The sequence below is a fragment of the Nomascus leucogenys genome, chromosome 16 (genome assembly GCF_006542625.1).
Source record: "Nomascus leucogenys isolate Asia chromosome 16, Asia_NLE_v1, whole genome shotgun sequence".
Classification (NCBI taxonomy): domain Eukaryota; kingdom Metazoa; phylum Chordata; class Mammalia; order Primates; family Hylobatidae; genus Nomascus; species Nomascus leucogenys.
In genome coordinates, this window is record NC_044396.1 from 40,374,829 (window position 1) to 40,397,718 (window position 22,890).

The 22,890-nt window shown below is 36.3% G+C and overlaps 1 protein-coding gene across 2 annotated transcripts in view; it reads right to left on the reverse strand.

Moving 5' to 3' along the window:
• Positions 1 to 22,890, reverse strand: part of PXDNL (peroxidasin like) — a 330,955-nt gene that overhangs the window by 257,341 nt on the left and 50,724 nt on the right. Inside the window, exon 2 of one of the 2 annotated variants that reach the window (XM_030795454.1) lies at positions 15,794 to 15,865. In XM_030795454.1, coding sequence (XP_030651314.1) covers positions 15,794 to 15,865 — 72 coding nt within the window. Of the gene's footprint in view, positions 1 to 3,917; positions 3,939 to 15,793; positions 15,866 to 22,890 lie in introns of those variants that run through there. The other variant, XM_030795455.1, reaches the window with a different exon arrangement.

Below are 22,890 nucleotides of genomic sequence, written 5' to 3' on the forward strand. Positions count from 1 at the left end.
TTCTCAATTCACTTTACAAAGTTAGTATTAACACGATACCAAAACCTAAGAGATAGTAAGAAAAAAGGAAACAACATACCAATAACCCTCATGAATATGGATACACAAATTGTCAAGAAAATATTAGCAAATATATTTGAGCAATATATTTAAGAATTATACTCCATAATATAGGGAAGTGTATTTCAGGAATACAAAAGTAGTTCAATATTCAAAAATTAATGAATAAAATCCACTCTCTACATATTTACGTGTGTATATATGCATTTATATATGTATGTATTTGTGTATATATGTATATAGAGAGGGTGGATTTTATTCATTAATTTGAAAAGATCAATATAGTTGAAAAACCTCTAGCAAGACTGATAAAGAACAAAAGAGAGAAAACACAAGTACCAATATGAAAAAATCACTACAAATATATATTATATATATAAAACATATATATATATAAAACAGATATATATATATAAAATCAGGCTAAAAAAGAAGTTATATAGTCACAGCAATAAATAAGGAAAAAACCTTTGACTAAATTCTATGCCCATTCATTATCAAAGCTCCAAGAAAACAGAACTATAGGGAAGTTTCCTTAACTTGGTAAAGAGTTTGACAAAAAACCTACAGGTAATCTTATCAACAATGGTTTAAGACTGAATTCTTCCCTCTAAGGTCAGGAGCAAGGCAGGAATGTCTGCTCTTACCACTCCATTGGAAGATCTAGGCAATGAAAACAGATTGGGAAAAATAACATACAAATAAGAAAGAAAGAAAAAGTAACAAAGAAAGAAAAAGTAACAAAGAAAGAAAGAAAGAAGAAGGAAGGAAAGGAAGGAAGGAAGGAAGGAAGGAAGGAAGGAAGGAAAGAAGGAAGGAAGGAAGGAAAGAAGGAAGGAAGGAAAGAGAGAGAAAAAGAAAGAAAGAAAGAAAGAGAAAGAAAGAAAGAAAGAAAGAGAAGAGAAAATATATTCCTGTTTACAGATAATATGCTTATGTATGTAAAACATTTCAAAGAATCTACCCCCCAAAATTATCTTAGAATTTAAAAAGTGTGGCCGGGCACGGTGGCTCACGCTTGTAATCCCAGCACTTTGGGAGGCCGAGGCGGGCAGAGCACGAGGTCAGGAGATCGAGACCACGGTGAAACCCCGTCTCTACTAAAAATACAAAAAAAATTAGCCGGGCGTGGTGGCGGGCGCCTGTAGTCCCAGCTACTCGGAGAGGCTGAGGCAGGAGAATGGCGTGAACCCGGGAGGCGGAGCTTGCAGTGAGCCGAGATTGCGCCACTGCACTCCAGCCTGGGCGACAGAGCAAGACTCCGTCTCAAAAAAAAAAAAAAAAAAAAAAAAAAAAAAAAAAAATTTAAAAATGAGATCAGTAAGGTCACAGTATACAAGGGAATATGAAAATCAATTGCATTGCTAGTTTCTGGCAATGAAAATGTGAACACTGAAATTATACTAAAAAGCAATACTCTTTGCAGTCACTTGAAAACAAAATACCTAGGTATAAACCTACCAAAAGCTTTCGATGATGTTTATTTTAAAACTATAAAACACTGATTTTAAAAAATTAAACAGATCTAAATAAATGGAGACTTACCTTGTTCATGAATTTAAAGTTTCAGAGAGTAAATATGTCATTTAGCTCCAAACTGCCATACAAATTTAAAACAATCTATAAAAATTCAAGCAAGACTTTTGTACAGGTCGACAAAATTATTTTGTTTTAATGGAAAGGCAAAGAATCTAGACTAACTAAAAATTTTGAAAAATAAAATAAAATGGAAGGAAACTGTCTACCTGGCTTCAGGATGTATTATTTAGCTATAGTAATCAAGATTATTTGGCGAAGGGGTAAGCATATAGGTGTAATAAAATAGAGAGCCTAGAAATAGACCCGCAAAATATAGCCAACTTATTTTTGACAAAGGTGCAGAAGCAATTCAGTGGAGGAAAAAAAGCACCTTAACAACAGGTGCAACTGAACATTTATGGCAAAAACATGAGTCTTGATCTAAGCCTCACACCTTTTACAAAAACTAACTCTAGGTGGGTTGCAGAATTAAATGTAAATATGTAAACTATAAATCTTTTAAGAAAAAAAGTCAGGAGAAAATCTTCTGGATGGATAGGCAGGAAAAGAACTGTGAGACTTTACACCAAAGGTGTAATCCATAGAAAAGAACTTTGATAAATTGAACTTCATCAAAATGAAAACACCTGCACTTCAAAAGACCCTGTTAAGAAGATTAAAAGTAAGTTACAGACTGGAAAAAAATATTTGAAAATTACATATCTGATAAAGGACTAATCTCTAGAATATAAAAACTCTCAAAACTTAACAGTACAAAACCCCACAATCTCATTAGAAGTTAAGCAAAAGACATGAGCAGACATGAATAGAAGATAAACAGATGGTAAATGTTCATGACAGATGTTCAACATCATTAGCCATCAGAGAAGGATAAACTAGAACTGCAGTGAGATATTCCTATACACATATCTGAACGGCTAAAATTAAAAATAGTGACAATGCAAAATGTTGGCAGGGGTACAGAGAAACTGGATCACATACTAGTGAGAATATAAAATGGTACAGCTCCTCTGGAAAACAATTTATCAGTGTCTTTAAAACCAAACATCCAATTACCATGTGACCCAGCAATCACACTCCAGGATGTTTATTCTAAAGAATAAAAAAACTAAATTCACCTAGAAATGTTGTGTAAATTTTTATTTATGTGTGAAGCAACGTTAATCACCACCCTGAAGATTTTAATTCTCAATAGCCAGAAACTGGAAATAACTCAGATGTCTTTCAATAGGTGAATGGTTAAACAAACTGGTATATGGACACCATAGAATATTACTCAGCAATAAAAAGTAATAAACTATTGGTATTACACAAAAACCAGGATGACTCTCCAGAGAATGATGCTGAGTGAAAAAAGGCAATCATAAAAGGCTATATATTTTATGTTTCCATTTAAATAACATTCTTTAAATAAAACTGTGGAAATGGAGAATTGACTGGGAGTTGCCAGGATTTGAAGAAGGGGTGGGCAGAGGGAAGCGAATGTGGCTATAAAAGAGCAACATGAGGGACCTTGGGTGATAGAAATGTTCCTTATCTTGACTGTATCAATGCCAGTATTCTGGTCATACATTGCATTATATTTTTGCTATATTTATCATCAGTAGAAACTGGATAAAGAATAGATGTTATCTCTCTGCGTATTATTTCTTACAGTCGCATGTGAATTTATAATTATCTCAGAATAAAACATTTTATTTTAAAAATGTCTGTTGAATGAATGGAGATAGAAATGAATGAGTAAGTTAACTGAAATCATTTTCCCTGTAACTGTATCTAAGTCCAAATTCCATTATCTGGAACTACTAAATTAATTTAATCCATTTTATCATACAAAACTAATTTGTTCCACACATCTGTTCATTAGACTTTTGAATATCATGTTCCACCAAAGTCATCCATTCTACAGATTAAAAATACAGTTGATGTTAATTTATTGAACATGTGTAAGTATCAGAGACTGCATACCATTGCCTGGAAGACAAAAGTAGCTAAAAAATTCCTTGATACCAAGTAGCTTATCACTTTGTAGAGTAGAAGGATACAACAGCTATATGACAAACTCAAATATTGAAATCAGAGGGAGAGAAAAAGAAATAACATCTCACATGTGGGAAATACCTCTGGTTGGGGAAATCTAGAAAAGTTATATAAAGGATGTGAGCTGCTGGCTGTTCATGAAATAGACGCATAATACAAGGCAAACTCCAAAGACATTTTTTGCATAATTAGCAAATATACAATGCAAAACAGTGCTGAGTCTATTTCTCCCTCTCTTTTCGCAAACTTGAAAAGGATTCTCTCACTATGGACCTTACCCTAGTGAGTAGGCAACAGGCAGAAAGGTGGCTGATTAGGAGAACTGGTCTTGACTAGCCTGAAATCAAAGAAAAATCGGGAAAGAGGAAGGAGTGAGAAAAACGTCTGGAGGAAAAGAAATCTTGTAGCCTTGGATCATTCTGGTTAGGGTAACAGTATGACTGATCCCAATCATCTATAAGGTTGACCTTGCATTACCAAACAGCTTCATAAAGGCATATGCTTGGGAGGCCAAGGCGGGCAGATTGCCTGAGCTCAGGAGTTCAAGACCAGCGTGGACAACATGGCAAAACCCTATCTCTACTAAAACTACAAAAAAATTAGCTGGGCATGGTGGCATGTGTCTGTAATCCCAGCTACTCAAGAGGCTAAGGCACAAGAATTGCTTGAACCTGGGAGGCGGAAGTTGCAGTGCAGTGAGCTGAGATCGCACCACTGCACTCCGGCCTAGATGACACAGTGAGACCCTGTCTCTAAATAAATAAATAAATAAATAAATTTAAAATATTAAAAATAAAATTAGAAAATAAAGCATATGCACCAGAAAAAGAAATGAAATAAGTTATCTTCGTGAGAAATTCATGAAAGCATAAAATTAGGCATCAAAGGGTTTGAGTCAAATTGAAACACCCGTGTTCATCGGGGATACTGGCTTGCAATTTTCTTTTCTTGTAGCATCCTTGCCTGGCTTTGATTTCGGAGCAATTCTGGTCTCATAAAAGCAGTTTGGAAGTATTCCTTAATATTAAATCTTTCAAAAGATTTTGAGGAGGATTGGCATTAGTCCTTGAAATGTTTGGTAGAATTCAGCAGTGAAGCCATGAGGTCCTCAGCTTTTTTTGATGGGAGATGTTTCATTACTGATGCAATCTGCTTACTCATATGCCTGTTCAGATTTTCTATTTCTCCCTCATCAATCTTTTTTTACCTGTCACAGAAAAATTTAATTACATGGAACACATGGGAATATACTAGGATTTTTTTAAAGCAGATTACAAAATGATACAATTTTTTTAAATTTATGTGTATATATAAAACATATACTTTTAAGTTTCCTATGGAGCTATGGACTGAACTGTATCACCCCAAAATTCATATGTTGAAGCTCTAACCTCAAATGTGACTATATTTGGAGATAGGACTTTTATAAAATAGAGTTAATGAGGTCATGGGTTGGGATCCTAATCCTACAGGATTATTACAAAGCATGTGTACTGAGGAAAGAGGGTGGCTGTCGCAAGGAAGAAAGCATTCACTAGAACTTGACTATGCTAGCACTCTGATATCAGGCTTCCAGACTCCAGAACTGGGAGAAAATCAGGGTTTGTTGGTTGAGCCATCTAGTCTATGGTATTTTGTTATGGTATCCTGAGCCGATCAAGATATACAGTAAATGTATGTTATTTTCATGACTAGAAAAAGATCTTTTCAGCAACAACAACAACTTTGAAATGCTCTGACAGGTAAATTTTATTTAAAAAGTGTTGCACACAAAAACACTTGTCTATATTCAGGGTCATAGAGTTCTTTTGAAGGACAATGTTATGATATTTTATAAGAAATCCTACATTACCTTATCTGATGCTTAGTAACACTGATATTTATCACTTATTACTCCCTCTTACTCTTGATTTTACGATTTGAGCAGATAGAATGTAAAATGATGTTTTTTTAATGACTTCATCAATTATGATAAAATTATATGCTTTAAATTCCTCAAAAGTAAGACGCTACAGTTATCCTATGTTAAAGCAGTCTTTTGAAATTAGTCTTACGTAACTAGAATGACCACATGCTTGATTTGCTTGGGACAGCCTTGATTTATACTCTATACTGGCATAATTGTTAGCAGTGCCTGCTTTCACTCTCAAAAAAATCCTGGTAAATGATGGCTAATCTACATATAATCAATTGCAGAATAGGATAGTTACATTGAAGGAATTTTATAAATGTAGTGTTTAATCTGGGGAAGGAAATACTATCTATCACTAAAATCTGAAAAATATGGTTGTCACAGTATATAATATTCAATTATTTAACTATTTTTCTCGCAGGGAACCAAAGTAAATTTTGTGAGTGAATTGAAAAGTACTAAGAACAAGGTGCCAAAATATTTTTTAGGTGATTGTGTTAGTCCATTCACATCGCTATAAAGGAATACCTGAGGCTGGGTAATTTATAAAGAAAAGAGTTTTATTTTGGCTCCCAGTTCAGCAGGTTGTATGAGGAACATGGTGCCAGCATCTGCTTGGCTTCTGGTGAGGGCTACAGGAAGCTGACCATTGTGGTGGAAGGCAAAGGAGGACCCAGTATCACATATGGAGAAAGGAAGCAAAGCTTCCTTATCAATCTTGAAAGGTTGCATGTTTCTAGAAATCTCTTTCTTCTAGGTTATCAAATTTTGGGGTGTATAGTTGTTCATAGCAGTCTCATTATTTTTTGTATTTCTGTGTTATTAGTTGTAATGTCTCCTCTTCCCTCCTCAAACTTCCTCAATCTCATTCTGGACATTTTTGACTGCAAATGCATAGGACATGGTAACTTACTATTAAAATATTAAGATAGAAAATAAATGAATAATGTTCCTCTACTATATCAGTTCATAGATTTTATGAGGACAGAGCCAAATCTTTTTTGCTCACCACGACATAACTAGAGCCTAGTATAGTACTTGGCATGGTAGGTGTTTATTACATTATTGTTGGATGGATGAATAGATAAATAAATGGATAGATGGATATTAGATAGATAGATTGTTGGATGGATGGACAGATGGATGAAAACTAAAATTTCTTAATCAAAAATGCTGACAAAGTATTTATATGTCAAGATTATAACGTAATGCTACCTAATTTTCACAAAGAGAAAATAGTTGCCAGTACAGAGAGAAAAGATAGACGTATAGGAAGGCCGGATGAGTGGCCCAAAGAGGACCTTCCAGAGGTTCCTCAACTTGGCCTACAAAATGAATTTAGTCAGAGCATCTAAATATATTTTATTCTTTTGGAAACTAATTTTCCCTATCCAAAGTCATAAAAAATCAATAAATCAATTAATTAATAAGATATGTTACTTCCTTGAAGATTGGGCTATTTTTGTCAGGTAGTCAGCATATTCTTTCCTTGATGGCAAATCTGTATGAGATTCAGATGACAATCAGGATGCTTGATGAAAATAGATTCAGAGCTGGATGATGCTAATGCTTGTTCTCATTGAGTTATGATCATTTGAAGCAGCTGTTTCTCTAAATGGGTAAACTTGCTGAGTGACCAGTCCACCCCACTCTGTAAGACAGGGAATACTTTCCCAATCAGGGTAGGAGAGGTGTCACTGCTCTTCAGTCCCACCCCAGACTGCCTGCTCTGCTTCTGTTCCTACAATTTTTCTTAGAAGGCCCTGGTATTTTCATATTTGTGTCCTTGGTAAAATTAATTGCTGTGTTCATCTACCCCATATATAAAACCTTACAGGTTTGTTGCACAGATTACTGACAATGTACATCTCTAATAACATAGTAGGTAAAAATCAGTGATCAGAGTCATGGAGCAGGACGTATTTTCAGGAAGACACAATATCCCAGCATAATACAGTTGCCAAGAGAGTATGTGAAGGTGACAATTCAGAAGGATATCAAATGCCACATACCAGGAACTTTAGAACTCAGAGTTTGAGGAGGTGATTGTCATGGAGGCTGAAGATATAAATAAAGTTGAATCTTATACGTTCTGTTAATGAGATTTTACTTCATCCCAAAAGCAATGGGAGCCATTGAAGAACTCTAAGAAGAGTGGGCTAATCAAGTCTTTTTTTTAGAGAAGATGACTAGTCGCCCTTCAGAGATTTAGAAAGGGAAAGATTTGGACAAAGAAATAAAGTTTTGTACAGGCAAGGGTGATGGGTATGGAGGATAGAAGGTAAGGCAGCACAATGCAGGTAGATAGGAGGGGAATAGAGCAATGTTAACCTAGAACCTTTAGGACTTAACAACTAACTAGACAGAGCAGGAGAGAAAATGGGAGAAGGCCAATATGATGCACAGATATTTAGTTTGGATGACTGTATGAGTCTGTCATCATTTCATAAAATAAGAAGCACATTTGAAGGAGAAAGTAAGGGTGGGTTTGAAGGGAGAAAGATAATGAGTTAAATTTAAGTCACATTGAGTTTGAAGCTCCTGTGGGACATATCAGTGGAAATATGGAGTTAGAAATTGCATGTGTATGGATTGAGAAACATAAAAGCAATCCAGGCTAGAAATAAAGATTTGGAAGCCAGGAGCATCTACATAATGACTGATACCATGGAAGCAGATGTGTTCCACCGCAGGGAGGTGTAAAGTGGGAAAAGAGAACAGCACATGGGCAAGAACTCAGGGTGAAGGAGTCCGAGCAGGCAGGTCAGCAAATGGCACACCAGGAACATGCAATGTCACTAACACCAAGGAGATTGAAGGGTGAGCAGTCAATACAGGAGACCATGAAGCCTCATGAAGCATAATTAAACACAGAATGGTTCCATATGTTTAACAACATGAGTGGCCTTATCAAAAAACCTTTAGTAGAGTGGTAGGAATGGAGGCTGGTTTGGAGTGAGTAGAAGTAAGTAAGAGCTAACTACACGGAGACAGAAAGCTTGGCACACAAACCCTCTTCCCCCATGATTCGGTCCTTGTCAAACTTGCTAGCCTTATTTCTCATCATGCTCCATTCAGGCCCTCCCATCCATTCATTAAAAGATACTTGCCATAACACAGACATACCAGACTGTTTGCTGAATTTTCTCACAATCCTCTTGCTCCTTCCATCAAGTCCAACCTGCCGCCCACCCCTTGTGGCTCTCCAAATAGATATGGCCTCTTTTCTCTTTGAGCTCCTACTGCATAATCTATCCTGGATACTAACCCAGGATGTGCTTGATTGTGATTGTGACCTTACCTCAACCCCTGGAAGTCCCAGACCTATATGAATGTGACAGAGTGCAGAAATGGCAAAAAAATTCCTCCCATCCCTGATTCATACCCCTTTGCAAGGTGATTAAGCTGCTTCATCCACCAAAATATGGAGCCTGTTTCTCCAGTGCTGAATCACATCTTGGTCATGTGGCTTAACTGGCCAAATGGAACACTAGCAAACATGACACAAGCAAGGCATGGAAAGCACTCATCCCTGACTACGCTAGGGATAAGATCATTGTGTAAACAAGCACAATCCAGTTGGCTAGAGAAAGGGAAGCCACATGGAAAAAAAAAGCATCCCAGCTAATACTGAGAAATTGCCAGCTATGTGAATAAATTCATTCTAGACCAGAAGGTCTGAGCCAGCCTAGACAAAAAGAACTGACTCATTAGTCCATGGAACAATCATGACAGATAAAAATGCTTGATTGTTTTAGGCCACTAAATTCTGCAGTGGTTTGTTTCACAGCAAAAGCTGAGAGAGTGGACAAGAAACCACAAGGAAATTGCACTCATTTTGTTAAGATTGTCATGAAAACCCAGGGAATGAGAGATTTCAGAACTGGTGAGAGTTGTGTCCTTCAAGCTTACACTATTAAAGGTCACATTCTTCAATGGCACTTACTTGCCTAATATTTCAAAAAAATCTTTTTATCTATAGGATACAATAGGAATGGGGCAGACTCCCAATAAATTCAAAGAAACTAAAGAAATGGAAAAGGCCAAGCTGAGGATACAATTGCAATTGATGCATTCAGCCAATAATCTAAGTAGGTGCGTTTGTGCAAAAGGAGCAGCATTTAGTAATAGGAGTTCAAAAGGACAAAGCTGCTCAGAGCTGGGCTAGTAGGAAGAAGCTGTAATTCAGAGTAAATACTAAACTTAGAGAATGATAACCATGGCCAGAAACAGAATCACAGATTTGAATATGGAATAAATTTCCTCTTTAAATGCTAGCATTGATGCCTAGTTTATCGCAAACATGCACAGGGATGCATCAGTTTTTTGCCCCATGGGTAAATTGAAACTTATGAAATTATCAATGCCCTTAAGTAACATGACTATTATCACATTTTGTATTACAGTGATTTGATATCATTATCAATGCCCGTAACAAGATCATTATAATTTGGATGTCAAGATGTTTCTGAATAAATAAATTTTATTTTTGGAGTTTATCATTAGATTAAGTCAAATGGTTAAAAATAATGAACATTGCAAATGCTATTCTTAAGGGTTGCTAAACCAAAGAAAAGAAGCTAAAGTTTAAGTGTCTGCTAAACCAAAGAAAAGGAGCATTTTCCTCTTAGATCTTCAATATATCTTAGCTCTAAAATTCAGCTAACATTAAATGAATCACTATACCCAAAGATATTCTCAAACAATTGTATTTTTTTAATTTGAAAGCACAACTTGTCTTAAGACATTTCAATTTATTTTTGCCCAAGGGGATCAGAGATACATTTTGGATCAAAACACACTAGAATTTCAGATGAGTTTACAAATGCTTGTGTCTTAGAGGAAAAGCTATGCTATCCTTTGTGTTTGGCAGGGTAAAACTGCAATTCTGTGGTATAGTCAGATGAAAATTAACCTCCTGAATATACAAGCACTATAACTACTTTATGTAATATAAGTACTTGTAATCTTTGGGAAAATGCACGTTATAAATAATTGATAAATACACATGTTGTTGAAACAACAGAAGCATTTAATAGTGTTATCATTCCTCTCTTAAGAATAATTAAGTCAACATAACTAAGAGTCTTAATTAAGCAAATACCAAGCATTTATTGAGTACCTTATGTTCATACATTTGTTCAACAAATATTTAATGAGTAGTTCCTCTGTTCTAGATACTAATTCTAGATGCTGACATATGTGATAAATAAGGAGAGCATGGCCACCTGACCTCACAGAATACTGTGGGGAAATCAGAAAATAAATAATTTAACAAATAGATGAGGAAAAATAAACTTTTGTGGTATATGCAATAAATGAAACACACAGGGCACCATGTTAGGGAGAAAAAGAGAAGTATTGGTTGGCTTAAGGTGATTGCTAGAGGACATGACATTAAAGCTGGGACAAGAAAGGGAAAATAGCCAAGGAACAAGCAATAAGCAGGACATGCCCAGGGTCAGAGAGTAGAAAGGCCGTGCTTACCATATTTGAAGAAATAAAAGAGCAATGGATCAAGTATAAAGAGCAAAGAAAAGATATAAGAACTTGCAGGTACTGTATGCATTGAATGGGCCTTCTAACTCACAACCCTCTTTCTCTACAAAATTTCCTGGTTTGAAAGGCAATGGTTACTTGGCAATGTTATTGAAAACATGGCAAAATTTACTGCAGTGGGCACATGAATGTGCTCACCATGTACTGCTTCACACATCTGTTATCCTTGCCTTTTAAATAACATGTCTTACAGGAGCCCAGACTCTTTTTTCACTTAATAACTAGTGTTTTTAATTGGCCAGAGCATTGATTAGCAGTTGTGTGAAATGATTTTTTGTTCTCACTCAGAGCAGAGATTACACTTGTGTATGTAACTGATCCAAGCCTCTGCAACATTGAACATTTGTCTTATTCAAAATTAATTTCCTGCTAATAACTGTCATTTTACTATATTTCCTCATTGAATATTAATGCTAGTAATGAGATTCCTTCTAAATTTAAATTTGAAAAACCATAAAGGTTCTTGTTTTGTTTTATTAATGTGTTTGTCTTACTGTAAGGGAGTTACTCTTGACATGCCAATGAGTAGAGAACTACAGAGCAGGATTGAGATGAAACATAGGGAGAAGGTCAAGCTCCTTCACTAACAAGGAGCAGACTTTGCACACCCCCAAAGTTTGAAGGATCCTTAGTAATATGTAAAATATGGAAATAAAGAATGGCATGCACCCACTGGGCATGTGCTATGGTTTTAATGTTCCCCCCAAAAGTCACTGAAATTTAATTTCCAGTGTGACTATGATAAGAGGTAGGACCTTTAAGAGGTGATTAGGTCATGAGGACTCCTCCCTCATGAATAGGTTAATGCCATTATCACGAGAGTGAGTTGGTTATCACAGAAGTTTGGCCCTTTTTCTCTCTGTCTTGTGTGTTTGTTTGTTCTTCCACTATGTTATGACACAGCAAGAAGGCCCTCTCCAGATGCAGCCCCTCAGTCTTGGAGCTCCCAGCCTCCAGAACCATGAGTCAAATAAACTTTTTTTTATAAATTACCCAGTCTGTAGTATTCTCTCATAGTAGCAGAAAACTAAGACAGAGAATTGGTATTGAGAGGTGGATCTGTTGTTCTAACAGATACCAAAAAAACGCAGAAGTAGCTTTGGGACTGGGTAATGGGTAAAGGCTAGAAAAGTCTGGAGGAGCAGGCTAGAAAAACCCTAGATTGCCATGAACAGAATGTTAAAGGTGATTCTGCTAAGGGCCTAGAAGAAAGAGGAATCTGTAGAAAAGGTATGGAATTGTCTTAGATATTAAGTAGTCATGGCCAGAATGTTGATAGAAATATGGACAGTAAAGGCCAGGCACGGTGGCTCACGCTTGTAATCCCAGCACTTTGGGAGGCCGAGGCGGGCGGATCACGAGGTCAGGAGATCGAGACCACGGTGTAACCCCGTCTCTACTAAAAATACAAAAAAAAAATTAGCCGGGCGTGGTGGCAGGCGCCTGTAGTCCCAGCTACTCGGAGAGGCTGAGGCAGGAGAATGGCATGAACCCGGGAGGCAGAGCTTGCAGTGAGCCGAGATTGAGCCACTGCACTCCAGCCTGGGCGACAGAGCGAGACTCCATCTCAAAAAAAAAAAAATATGGACAGTAAAAGCCATTCTCATGAGGTCTCAGACAGAAATGAAGAACAAGGTATTGGAAGCTGGATTAAAGGTCATCCTGTTACACAGTTGCAAAGAACTTGGCTGAATTGTGTTGGTGTCCTAGGACTTTATGGAATGAAGAACTTAAGGGTGATTAACTAAGATGTCTCATGCGAGAAATATCTAAGGAGCAGAGCACTCAGGTTACTGCATGGCTACTTCTAACCACATGCATTGAGATGCTAGAGGAAAAAACTTAAAGACGGAAAGAAAGATTTGGAAAATTTGCAGGCTGGCCATGTAAACAGTAAAAAAGCATGTAAAAGAGAGAATACTACAGGTGTGCCCAAGTGACCATTTGCTAAAGAGGTTAGCACAGATAGTGATTCAGGTGCTATTCATCAAGTGAACAGGAGAAAGACTTCAAAGGCATTTCAGAGGCCTTCAAGGCTGCGGCTTCCCATCACAGGCCCTGAGCTCTAGAAAAGCAGAATAGTTTCAGGGAATGGGCTCAAGGTATCTTCCATGGACTTGCTGCTCAGAGCCACAGTGGGTCTCTGCTTCCTGTGTTCCAGCACAGTGCATGCCTCAGCCAACCCCACCTATAGACTAAGTGGGTTCCTGCAGTGTGCATGCAGTAAGCCTTGACAGTGTCCATCCACATGGTATAAGTCTCCAGGCTCACAGAATACAAGAGCTGTGGGAGTATGGCTCCCTTCACCTAGATTTCAAATGATGTATCAAATAACCTGAGAGCCCAAGCAGAAACCTGCCACAAGTAGAGCCTCCACAGAAAGCGCTCACTAGGGCAAAGCCTAGTGGATCCGTGGGATTGGGGCTGCCACTGAGACCCCAGAGCTACAGGGCCACCTATAGCCAGAGTGGAAACTCCAGCCTGGAAAGGTCATAGGCATGAGACTCCAAGCCAAGAGAACTGAAGCATGGCTGAGCCCAGCAAAGACATGGGGTCGTAGCCACCTGAGGCTTTGGAGACCCAAATTCCCCAGTGTCCAGAAGGTGGCAAATGGAGTAAATGATTATTGTGGAAGTCTAAGGTTTAACACTGTTTTCTCTATTAGATTTTGGACTAACTCAGGGCCTCTTGCTCCTTTCTTTTTGCCTATCTCTCCCTTTTGTAATGGGAATGTCTATCACATGCCAGCACCATTGTCATATTTTGGAAGTAGATATCTTGGTGTTTTTTATTTACAGCTGGAGAGGAATTTGCCTCAGGACGAATCACACCTTGAGTCTCACCCATACCAGATTCAGATGAGATTCTGGACTTTGGACTTTTGAGTTTGTGCTAAAATAAGTCAAGATTTTTGGGGCCACTGAGATGGAATAAATGTATTTTTGTGTATAAGAAGGACATGAGTTTTGTGAGGTGAAGAGGCAGAATGCTACAGTTTAAATGTTTGTTTCCTCTAAAACTCATATAGAAATTTAATTGTCACTGTGATGGTATTAAGAGGAGGGACTATTAAGAAGTGATTAGGTCATGAGGGCTCTGCCCTTATGAATGCAATAATGCCATTATCATGGGAATGGATTAGTGATTGAGGGATTTCAGCCCCCTTTTTCTCCATGTCTGTATGCTCATTTGTCCTTCCATCATGTTAGGATGCAACCCCTTGATCTTGGACTTCCCAGCCTCCAGAACGATGAGCCAAATAAACTTTTTTTAAAAAAATTAATTATGTAGTCTGTGGTATTCTGTTACATCAGCAGAAAATTGACTAAGATGGTATGTTAGATTTGTTATGAAAGGTTAGGCAAGCAGATGGAATTGACTGACCTAAGAGGAAACTGAAACTTTAGGACTCAGTAATTAGCAGAGCTGTGGGAGACCTCTATGTTAGGCTGAGGTGTCTCACTCAGCTGAACACAGGAGGCATTGAGGCTCTTGTCCCAGGGTTTAATAGGAATTTCAGTGGTTTCAGAAGATATTACAGTTGTATAAATTTGGTCAGAGCTGAAGATTGGAATGGTGTCTTCTCTTTAAGAGAATAATTAACTTTTTAGCAGTGTGCTTAATTAATCTGCAAATGAACATATTTGTATAAAAATGTTCATTATCGCCTTAACATTTTTTTTTTTAATTTTTTTGAGATGGAGTCTCACTCTGTTGGCCAGGCCGGAGTGCAGTGGCGCCATCTCGGCTCACTGCAAGCTCTGCCTCCCGAGTTCACTCCATTCTCCTGCCTCAGCCTCCCGAGTAGCTGGGACTACAGGTGCCTGCCACCATGCCTGGCTAATTTTTTTGTATTTTTGTAGAGACGGTGTTTCACTGTGTTAACCAGGATGGTCTCCATCTCCTGACCTCGTGATCCGCCCGCCTGGGCCTCCTCAAAGTGCTGGGATTACAGGCGTGAGCCACCGCGCCCAGCCCATTATTGCCTTAACATTTTTTTAAAAAGAAAGTTACTCACTCTAGCTGAGATAAAAGCCCTTGTAGTTTGTTTCTTCAGCCTCCAACATAACTATATCCAATCATGACCTCCCAACATTCAAATTATCAAACACCAATGTTTCTGAGTCAAACAGGCAGTTGTTTAAAATATTTTTATTCCCATTTACCAATAATACACAAAAACCATGACAATTGTCAGTGATCATATTTGTGACCTAATTTTTCAGAAATTTGGTTCTTACCAAAGTTTATTAAAGTTCCTAACTGTAATGTGTTCACTGGCTTTGGAAGGTCTTGGATGGATACTCTGTTGGCATAAAGCTCCTTTAGCCAACAAAAAAAAAAAACCCTTTTCTGGGTGTATTTTTAATTACTCAGTACAATTACTGAGTAATTAAATTTGAATGTGAAATATTGGAAAACTAGTTTGTTTTTATTTTTCTCCAATTTAGAACTTGTGGCAGGAGAAATGTGCATAAATATTTGAATGTTTTTAGATGCACAATCTATTGAAAGCAATAATTTATTGCACTTAAGACATGTTCATATGTGAGTTTTATATAAAGGTTGAAACTGCTTTTCATGAAGGTAAAGAATTATTTTAATTTAAAGTAAACACACACAAAAAAGGCAAAAATAGTCAATCAACACCATAAGGCATTGTTGCTTTTTCTTATAACTTACAGATAAAGCAAATTTTCAAGTCCTTCAAAAGCATTTCTGGAAATCTTTCTGATGTGGTTGTTGTTCAGCAGACTGAAAAAGCAAAAACAAACAAATAATTCCCAAATGAGAAACAGACTGCAAACATTAAAATAGTTCTGCTAAGAATAGTGCTTTACGCAACAGAAAAATATTTACTGACATGGTTCACTAAATTTGGAAATTTATACTTTAATTCCTTATTCAAAAAAGTGACATAAAACATTAATTTGTCACAAAGACTTTTCAAAAATAACTTATATTTATTAAATTACCTTAAAACATTCCTAAAACAACATTGCAACCCAGAGGTAAAATTCTTGTTCTCCTGAAGCATATCATCTAAAAGGAAAATTATCAACATAGTCATGGTAACAAAGGAACGTATTCCCAAACAAACAGATGGAGAGTATTAAACACTCAGGCTTAAGCATCTTCCTTGGAAAAATAAATATCACAGATATTGACACACAGTAGACTTTCATTGTGTATTTGTTAAACTGTCAAACCAAGAGTCAATTACACCATAGGAAGTGAGGCTCTTATTATAGTAGTATCCAACGGTCTAAAAATGATTTCTAAAAAATCCAGGGAGAAAAATAACAGGTGGCAGAAATAAATCGAATTTGAACCGTAAAACAAGTTACAGAAAAATCAACTTTCAGTAACTTTGAAAGCTTCAGTAAAAGCACCCTGGCAAATGAAAATTATAAATTTTTTTCTAATAAAAAAGCTTAAAGTTTCTTTCAAATTTAAATTATTATGGCATGTCTAAATATAAAGGGAAAGTCTGCTAATTAGTCTGGCAAACATGTTCCTGAATATTCTATAATGTTTAAAACCCTCAAAGCTTCTAAAAATCTACTGCCAAAGTCCAATGCTGGAGGATTCACTTTTAGTATATTATAAAATATTTGTTTTGTGGGGTTTTTGTATGAATGATTAGGAAAACAGAAGTGTTTTGGCCATTGGAGCAGGTGATTATTTCAGTTATTATGCACAATTTCACAGGCAGCCTAGAGATCCCCAAGCTCATCCGTTCCTAACTGATTCACTGTAGTCCTCACTGTTAAATTCCCCAAACAGCATCTGAAGTGGCTGACACCTCACCTATGGCACCAGAGCCATTTCTCACCATTTGTGACTGCCTAGTGTCTGGGCCATTAGGAGGCAGAACAACCAATCTACAGCTTGCATTGGAGGTGATGCCATACAGAGATAATGTCAATTTTCATGGATAATTCTAAGCTTCAGTCAATGAGCCATTCAACTTTATAGTCCACCATGTGTTCAAGGAATTTTTAAACAGGCTGAAAGCAATATAAGTAGTTAATGTGTAATTAATACCAGACACAAACCTTGTCCTGGGAGAATTTGTTTAGGTACTCTCTCATTCTATTGTTCAAAATCAATTAATGCACTTCTGTTAGGTCCCCAAACCACCACCATGCAAATATATTTACTTGAAGAAATGACTACTCTGTCCACCTTAGTCTATTAAATACAACAGGCACCAATGCATGTAGAATAAACTATACATGTGTGTATACATACATATGTGCATGTGTGTATGTAATTTGCACTTCTGCTATGATGTGTGTGTATGTGTGGTATGTGACACGTGTCTCAACCTCATATTAATAACAGATCACAAAAAACAGTTTGAGTGACTATTTTCTTAAATCTTCCAACGATGGTGCCTAGGAGAGAGAAATTGACTCATTTCATACAAAAGATGTCTTTGGGCATTAGTGTTAATTATCTTTCAAAGCCACAGTGAGAAACGGAAAAGATACTACATACCATAATTAGTCTTTCTTCAGTATATTAAATGTGCTTGAAGCCTATGTTTCTGCATATTCTTTTAGAGTTAAATTTTAACAAAAATAAAACATAAGATTTCAAAAAAATTACACTGAAACTATGATGTGCATAACCTAAAGTATGAGCTCAAACAATTTAACTTGTTTTCTTGAAAATTATTTTATTGCTGACAAGAAACCAACTCATTAAAATGGTTCACAGTTGAATGTATTTTCCAATCACAAGTACATATTTCTTGTCAAGTTTTATTCAAAGCATTATGGTTTCCATCAAAATATCTTTATTATAATTTTAATGGTTGGAACTTTACCCAGGTAACGTTTTGGTTAAGTGGTTATAGAAACTGTCATTTATGTTATTTTGTTTTATTATTCAGAAAGAAAATGCATTCAAAATTTATGAGTGGGTCTGCTAAAATTCAGGGCATAAAATAATACCTAACATTATTTCATCAAAAATCAGCACAAGCTTAAGGAAATTTGTGGCTGTACCCTATATCCTCATGATGCCCATGATGCCAAGGGAACAAAACAAAACAAAAAAGAAGCAAGCAAAATTCCCAAGAAGAAAATGTAAAAATGTTACAGTTTTTATTGAGAAAATAAAACAATTTCTGAAAACAGGATATCTGAATATGCTGATGATCAAACTTTTGGGGTAAAAGAGGAACCAGCAATATAGACCAATGGCCCAGTTTATTAGCTGTATCTTTTTTTGCTGAAACACAAAGCCTTACCCAGAGTATGCCCATATACACTTGCATATTTACTATTATAGAAATGTATACTATGTGGTTGGAAATATTTTATTAAAAACCAATAAGTGACTGCTAGAAAAGATTAAGGCTATTTGCATAGTCATCAATTCATTAAAGTGTAAAATAAAAAATAAAAATAATAAAATTTATAAAGAAAAATAGAACTCTCTCCCACCTCACATAAAATTTCTACTAGGATAATGCCAAGTTTTACGCCAAAAGTGAATCATTATCTCTACATTTAAATACAAATAATATATTTTTTGTAAGGGGCAATCATGCTGGTCTGTTCCTGCTTGTTATGGTTATGCTTATTTTCATTTGGATACTCCAGAAATATGGTTCTGCTACTCTTAACATGAAAGGGTTGTGAACTTCATTTCTGTGCGTACCAAAGTAAACGTAATATGAAACTTTCAATGAGCATAAACCATTATTCTGGAGTGATTTGCATAGTCACCAAGCAAGAGATTCATGGCAAAAGTCACTTATAGCTACCCTTGATAATCTGTCACAGCCACAGAAAAATATTTATATGATCATAAACAACACATAAATCATTTGCAGTTCAAAACTGTAAGAAAAAAAGAGGAAAAGGAGCAAGGAAAGGAAGTCAGGCTGATTTAAAGAACATAAATTTATAATTTTTCCAACTTTTATTTTAGATTCAGGGGCACATGTGCAGATGTTACCTCGGTATATTGCATGATTCTGAGGTTTGGGGTATGGATAATCCCATCACCCCGGTACTGAGAATAGTACCAAATAGTTTTCCAGCCCTTGCCACCTTCCCTTCCTCTCCACTCTAGTAATCCCCAGTTTCTATTGTTGCCCTCATTATGTCCATGAGTATCCAATTGTTTAGCTCCCACCTATAAGTGAAAACTTGTAGTATTTGTTTTTTTGGTTCCTGCATTAATTCACTTAGGATAATGACTTCCAGATGCATCCATGTTGTTGCAAGGAACATGATTTCATTCTTCTTATGGCTGTATAGTATTCCATGGTGTATATGTACCACATTTTCCTTATCCAGTCTACCATTGACGAACACCTATGTTGATTCCATGATTTTGCTATTATGTAGAGTGCTGTGATTAACATATGAGCATATGTGTCTTTTTGGTAGAATGATTTGTTTTCTTTTGGATATATAACCAGTAATAGGATTGCTGGGTCAACTGGTAGTTCTGTTTTAAATTCTTTGAGCAATCTCCAACCTGCTTTCCACAGTGGCTGAACTAATTTACTTTCCCATCAACACTGTATAAGCATTCCCTTTTCTCCACAGCCTCACCCACAGCTGTTGCTTTTTATTACTTTTTAATAATAGCTATTCTGACTATTATTATACAGGTAGTATCTTATTGTGGTTTTGATTTGCTTTCATCTGATGATTTGTGATGATGAGCATTTTATCATACATTTGTTGGCCACATGTATGCCTTCTTTTCAGATGTCTCTGTTCATGTCCTTTGCCCATTTTTATTGAGGTTGTTTGTTTTTTGCTTGTTCAATTGTTTAAGTTCCTTAAAGATCCTAGATAGTTAGACCTTTATCAGATGCACAGTTTGCAGATATTTTCTCCCATTCTGTGGGTTGTCTGTTTACTCTGTTTTTAGTTTATTTTGCTGTGCAGAAGCTCTTTATTTTTATTAGGGCCCACTTGTTGATTTTTGTTTTCTTTGCATTTGCTTTTAAGGATGTAGTCAAAAATGTTCTCCCAGTGCCCATGCCCAGATGGTATTTCGTAGGTTTTCTTCTAGAATTCTCAGAGTCTGAGGTCTTCGATTCAAATATTTAATCCATCTTGAGTTAATGTTTGTATACAGTGAAAGGTAGGAGTCAAGTTTCATTCTTCTACATATGGCTAGCCAGCTATTCTAGCACCATTTATTGAATAGGGAGTTTTTCCCCCATTGCTTATTTATGTCGACTTCATCAAAGATCAAATGATTGTAGGTGTGTGGCCTTATTTCAGGGCTCTGTATTCTGTTCCAGTGGTCTATGTGTGTGTTTTTGTACCAGTACAATGCTGTCTTGGTTACTGTAGCCTTCTAACATAGTTTGAAGTTGGGTAATGTGATGCCTCTGGCTTTGTGCTTTTTTAAAGATTGCTTTGGTTTTGGAGCTATTTAGGGTTTCATAAAAATTTTAGAATAGTTTTTTTCCAATTCTGTGAAAAACTACACTGGTAGTTTGCTAGGAATAGCATTGAATCTATAGATCACTTTGAGCAGAATGTCCATTTTAACGGATATTGATTCTTCCAATCCATGAGCATGGAATACTTTTCCATTTGCTTGTGTCATCTGTGATTTCTTTTAGCAGTTTTTTTGTTTGTTTTCCTTGTAGAGGTCTTTCACTTCCTTTGTTAGATATATCTCTAAGTATTTGTGTGTGTGTGTGTGTGTGTGTGTGTGTGTGTGTGTGTGTGTGTCTACTGTAAATAGGATTGCATTTTTTTCTTTTTTTTTTTTTTGAGATGGAGTTTCACTCTTGTTGCCCAGGCTGGAGTGCAATGGTGTGATCATAGCTCACCGCAACCTCCGCCCCCGGGTTCAAGCAATTCCCCTGCCTCAGCCTCCTGAGTAGCTGGGATTACAGGCATGTGCCACTATACCTGGCTAACTTTGTATTTTTAGCAGAGAAGGGATTTCTCCATGTTGGTCAGGATGGTCTCGAACTCCCAACCTCAGGTGATCCATCTGCCTTGGCCTCCCAAAGTACTGGGATTACAGGCATGAGCCACTGCGTCTGGCCTAGGACTGCATTCTTAATTTGGCTGTCAGCTTGAAGGTAATTTATGTATAAAAATGCTACTACTACTTTTTGTATGTTTATTTTGTATCCTGAACTTTGTTACCAGTTCCAGAAGGTTTATGGTGGAATTTTTAGAATTTTAAGGCATAAAATCATGTTGTCCACAAAGAGAGGTAGTTTGCCTTTTTTTCCTATTTTGATGCCTTTTATTTCTTTTTCTTGCCTGACTGCTTTTGCTAGCACTTTTAGTACTATTTTGAATAGGAATGATGGGTGTTGGCTTCCTTGTCTTATTCCAGTTCTCAAAGGGAATGCTTCCAATTTTTGCCTATTCAGTATGATGTTGGCTGTGGGCTTATCATAGATGGCTTATTATTTTGAAGTATATTCCTTCAATGCCTTGTGTCTTGAGAGTTTTCATAATGAAGGGATGTTGAATTTCATCAAAATCTCTCTGCATTTATTAAGATGATCATATGGTTTTTCTTTTTTAATTCTGCTTATGTGGTGAATCACATTCTCACATTTATTGATTTTCATATGCTGAATCAATCTTGAATCCCAGAAATGAAGCATATGTGATCATGGTGAACTAATTTTTTGATGCGCTGCTGGATTCAGTTTGCTAGTATTTTGTTGAGAAATTTTATATCTATGTTCACCAGGGATATTGGCCTGTAGTTTCATTTTTTTATTATATCTTTGCTAGGTGTGTATATCAAGGTGATGCTGGCTTCAGAGAATGAGTTATGGAAACGTGCCTCCTCAGTTTTCTAACATAGGTTTGAGTAGAATTGGTGTCAACTCTTTTTTGTACATCTGGTAGCATTTGGCTGTGAATCCATTTGGTACAAAGCTTATTTTGGTTGACAGGTTTTTATTACTGATTCAATTTTGGAAGTTGATATTGGTCCATTCAGCATTTCAATTTTTTCCTGATTCAATCTTGGGAGATGTGTGCTTACAGGAATGTATCAATTTCCTCTAGATTTTCTAGTTTGTATATATAGAGGTGTTCATAACAGTCTCTGAGGATCTTGTGTATTTCTGTAGGATTGGTTGTAATGTCTTCTTTGTCATTTCTGATTGTGCTAATTTGGATCTTCTCTTTTTCTCTTTGTTAATCTAGCTAGTGGTCTATCCATCTTGTTTGTCTTTTTGAACAACCAACTTTTGGTTTTGTTGATTCTTTGTATGGATTTTTGGTCTCAGTTTTATTCATTTCTGCTTCGATTTTATTTACTTCTTTTCTCCTGCTAGTTCTGGGGTTAGTTTGTTCTTGTTTTTCTCATTTTTCTAGGTGTGATATCAGATTGTTAATTTGAGATCTTCCCAATTTTTTGAGGTAGGCATTTATCGCTCTCAACTTTCCTCTTAACATTGCTTTTATTTTGATATGTTATGTATCTGTTTTTATTTGTTTCCAATAATTTTTTGATTTCTGATTCATTGTTTACCCAAAAGTCATTCAGAAACAAGTTGTTTAATTTCCATGTAAGGGTGTGGTTTTGAGAAATGAAATTGATATATATTTTTATTCCACTGTGGCCCAAGGGTATGACTTGCTATTCTTATATCAAGATATAATTTAATTATATCTTATATAAATATATTATATCTTATATCAAGATATAATTAAATTATATCTTGTTACAATTTTGATTCTTTTAAAATTTATTGATACTTGCTTTATGGCCAAGCATATGGTCAATCTTGGAGTATGCTCCATGTGCAA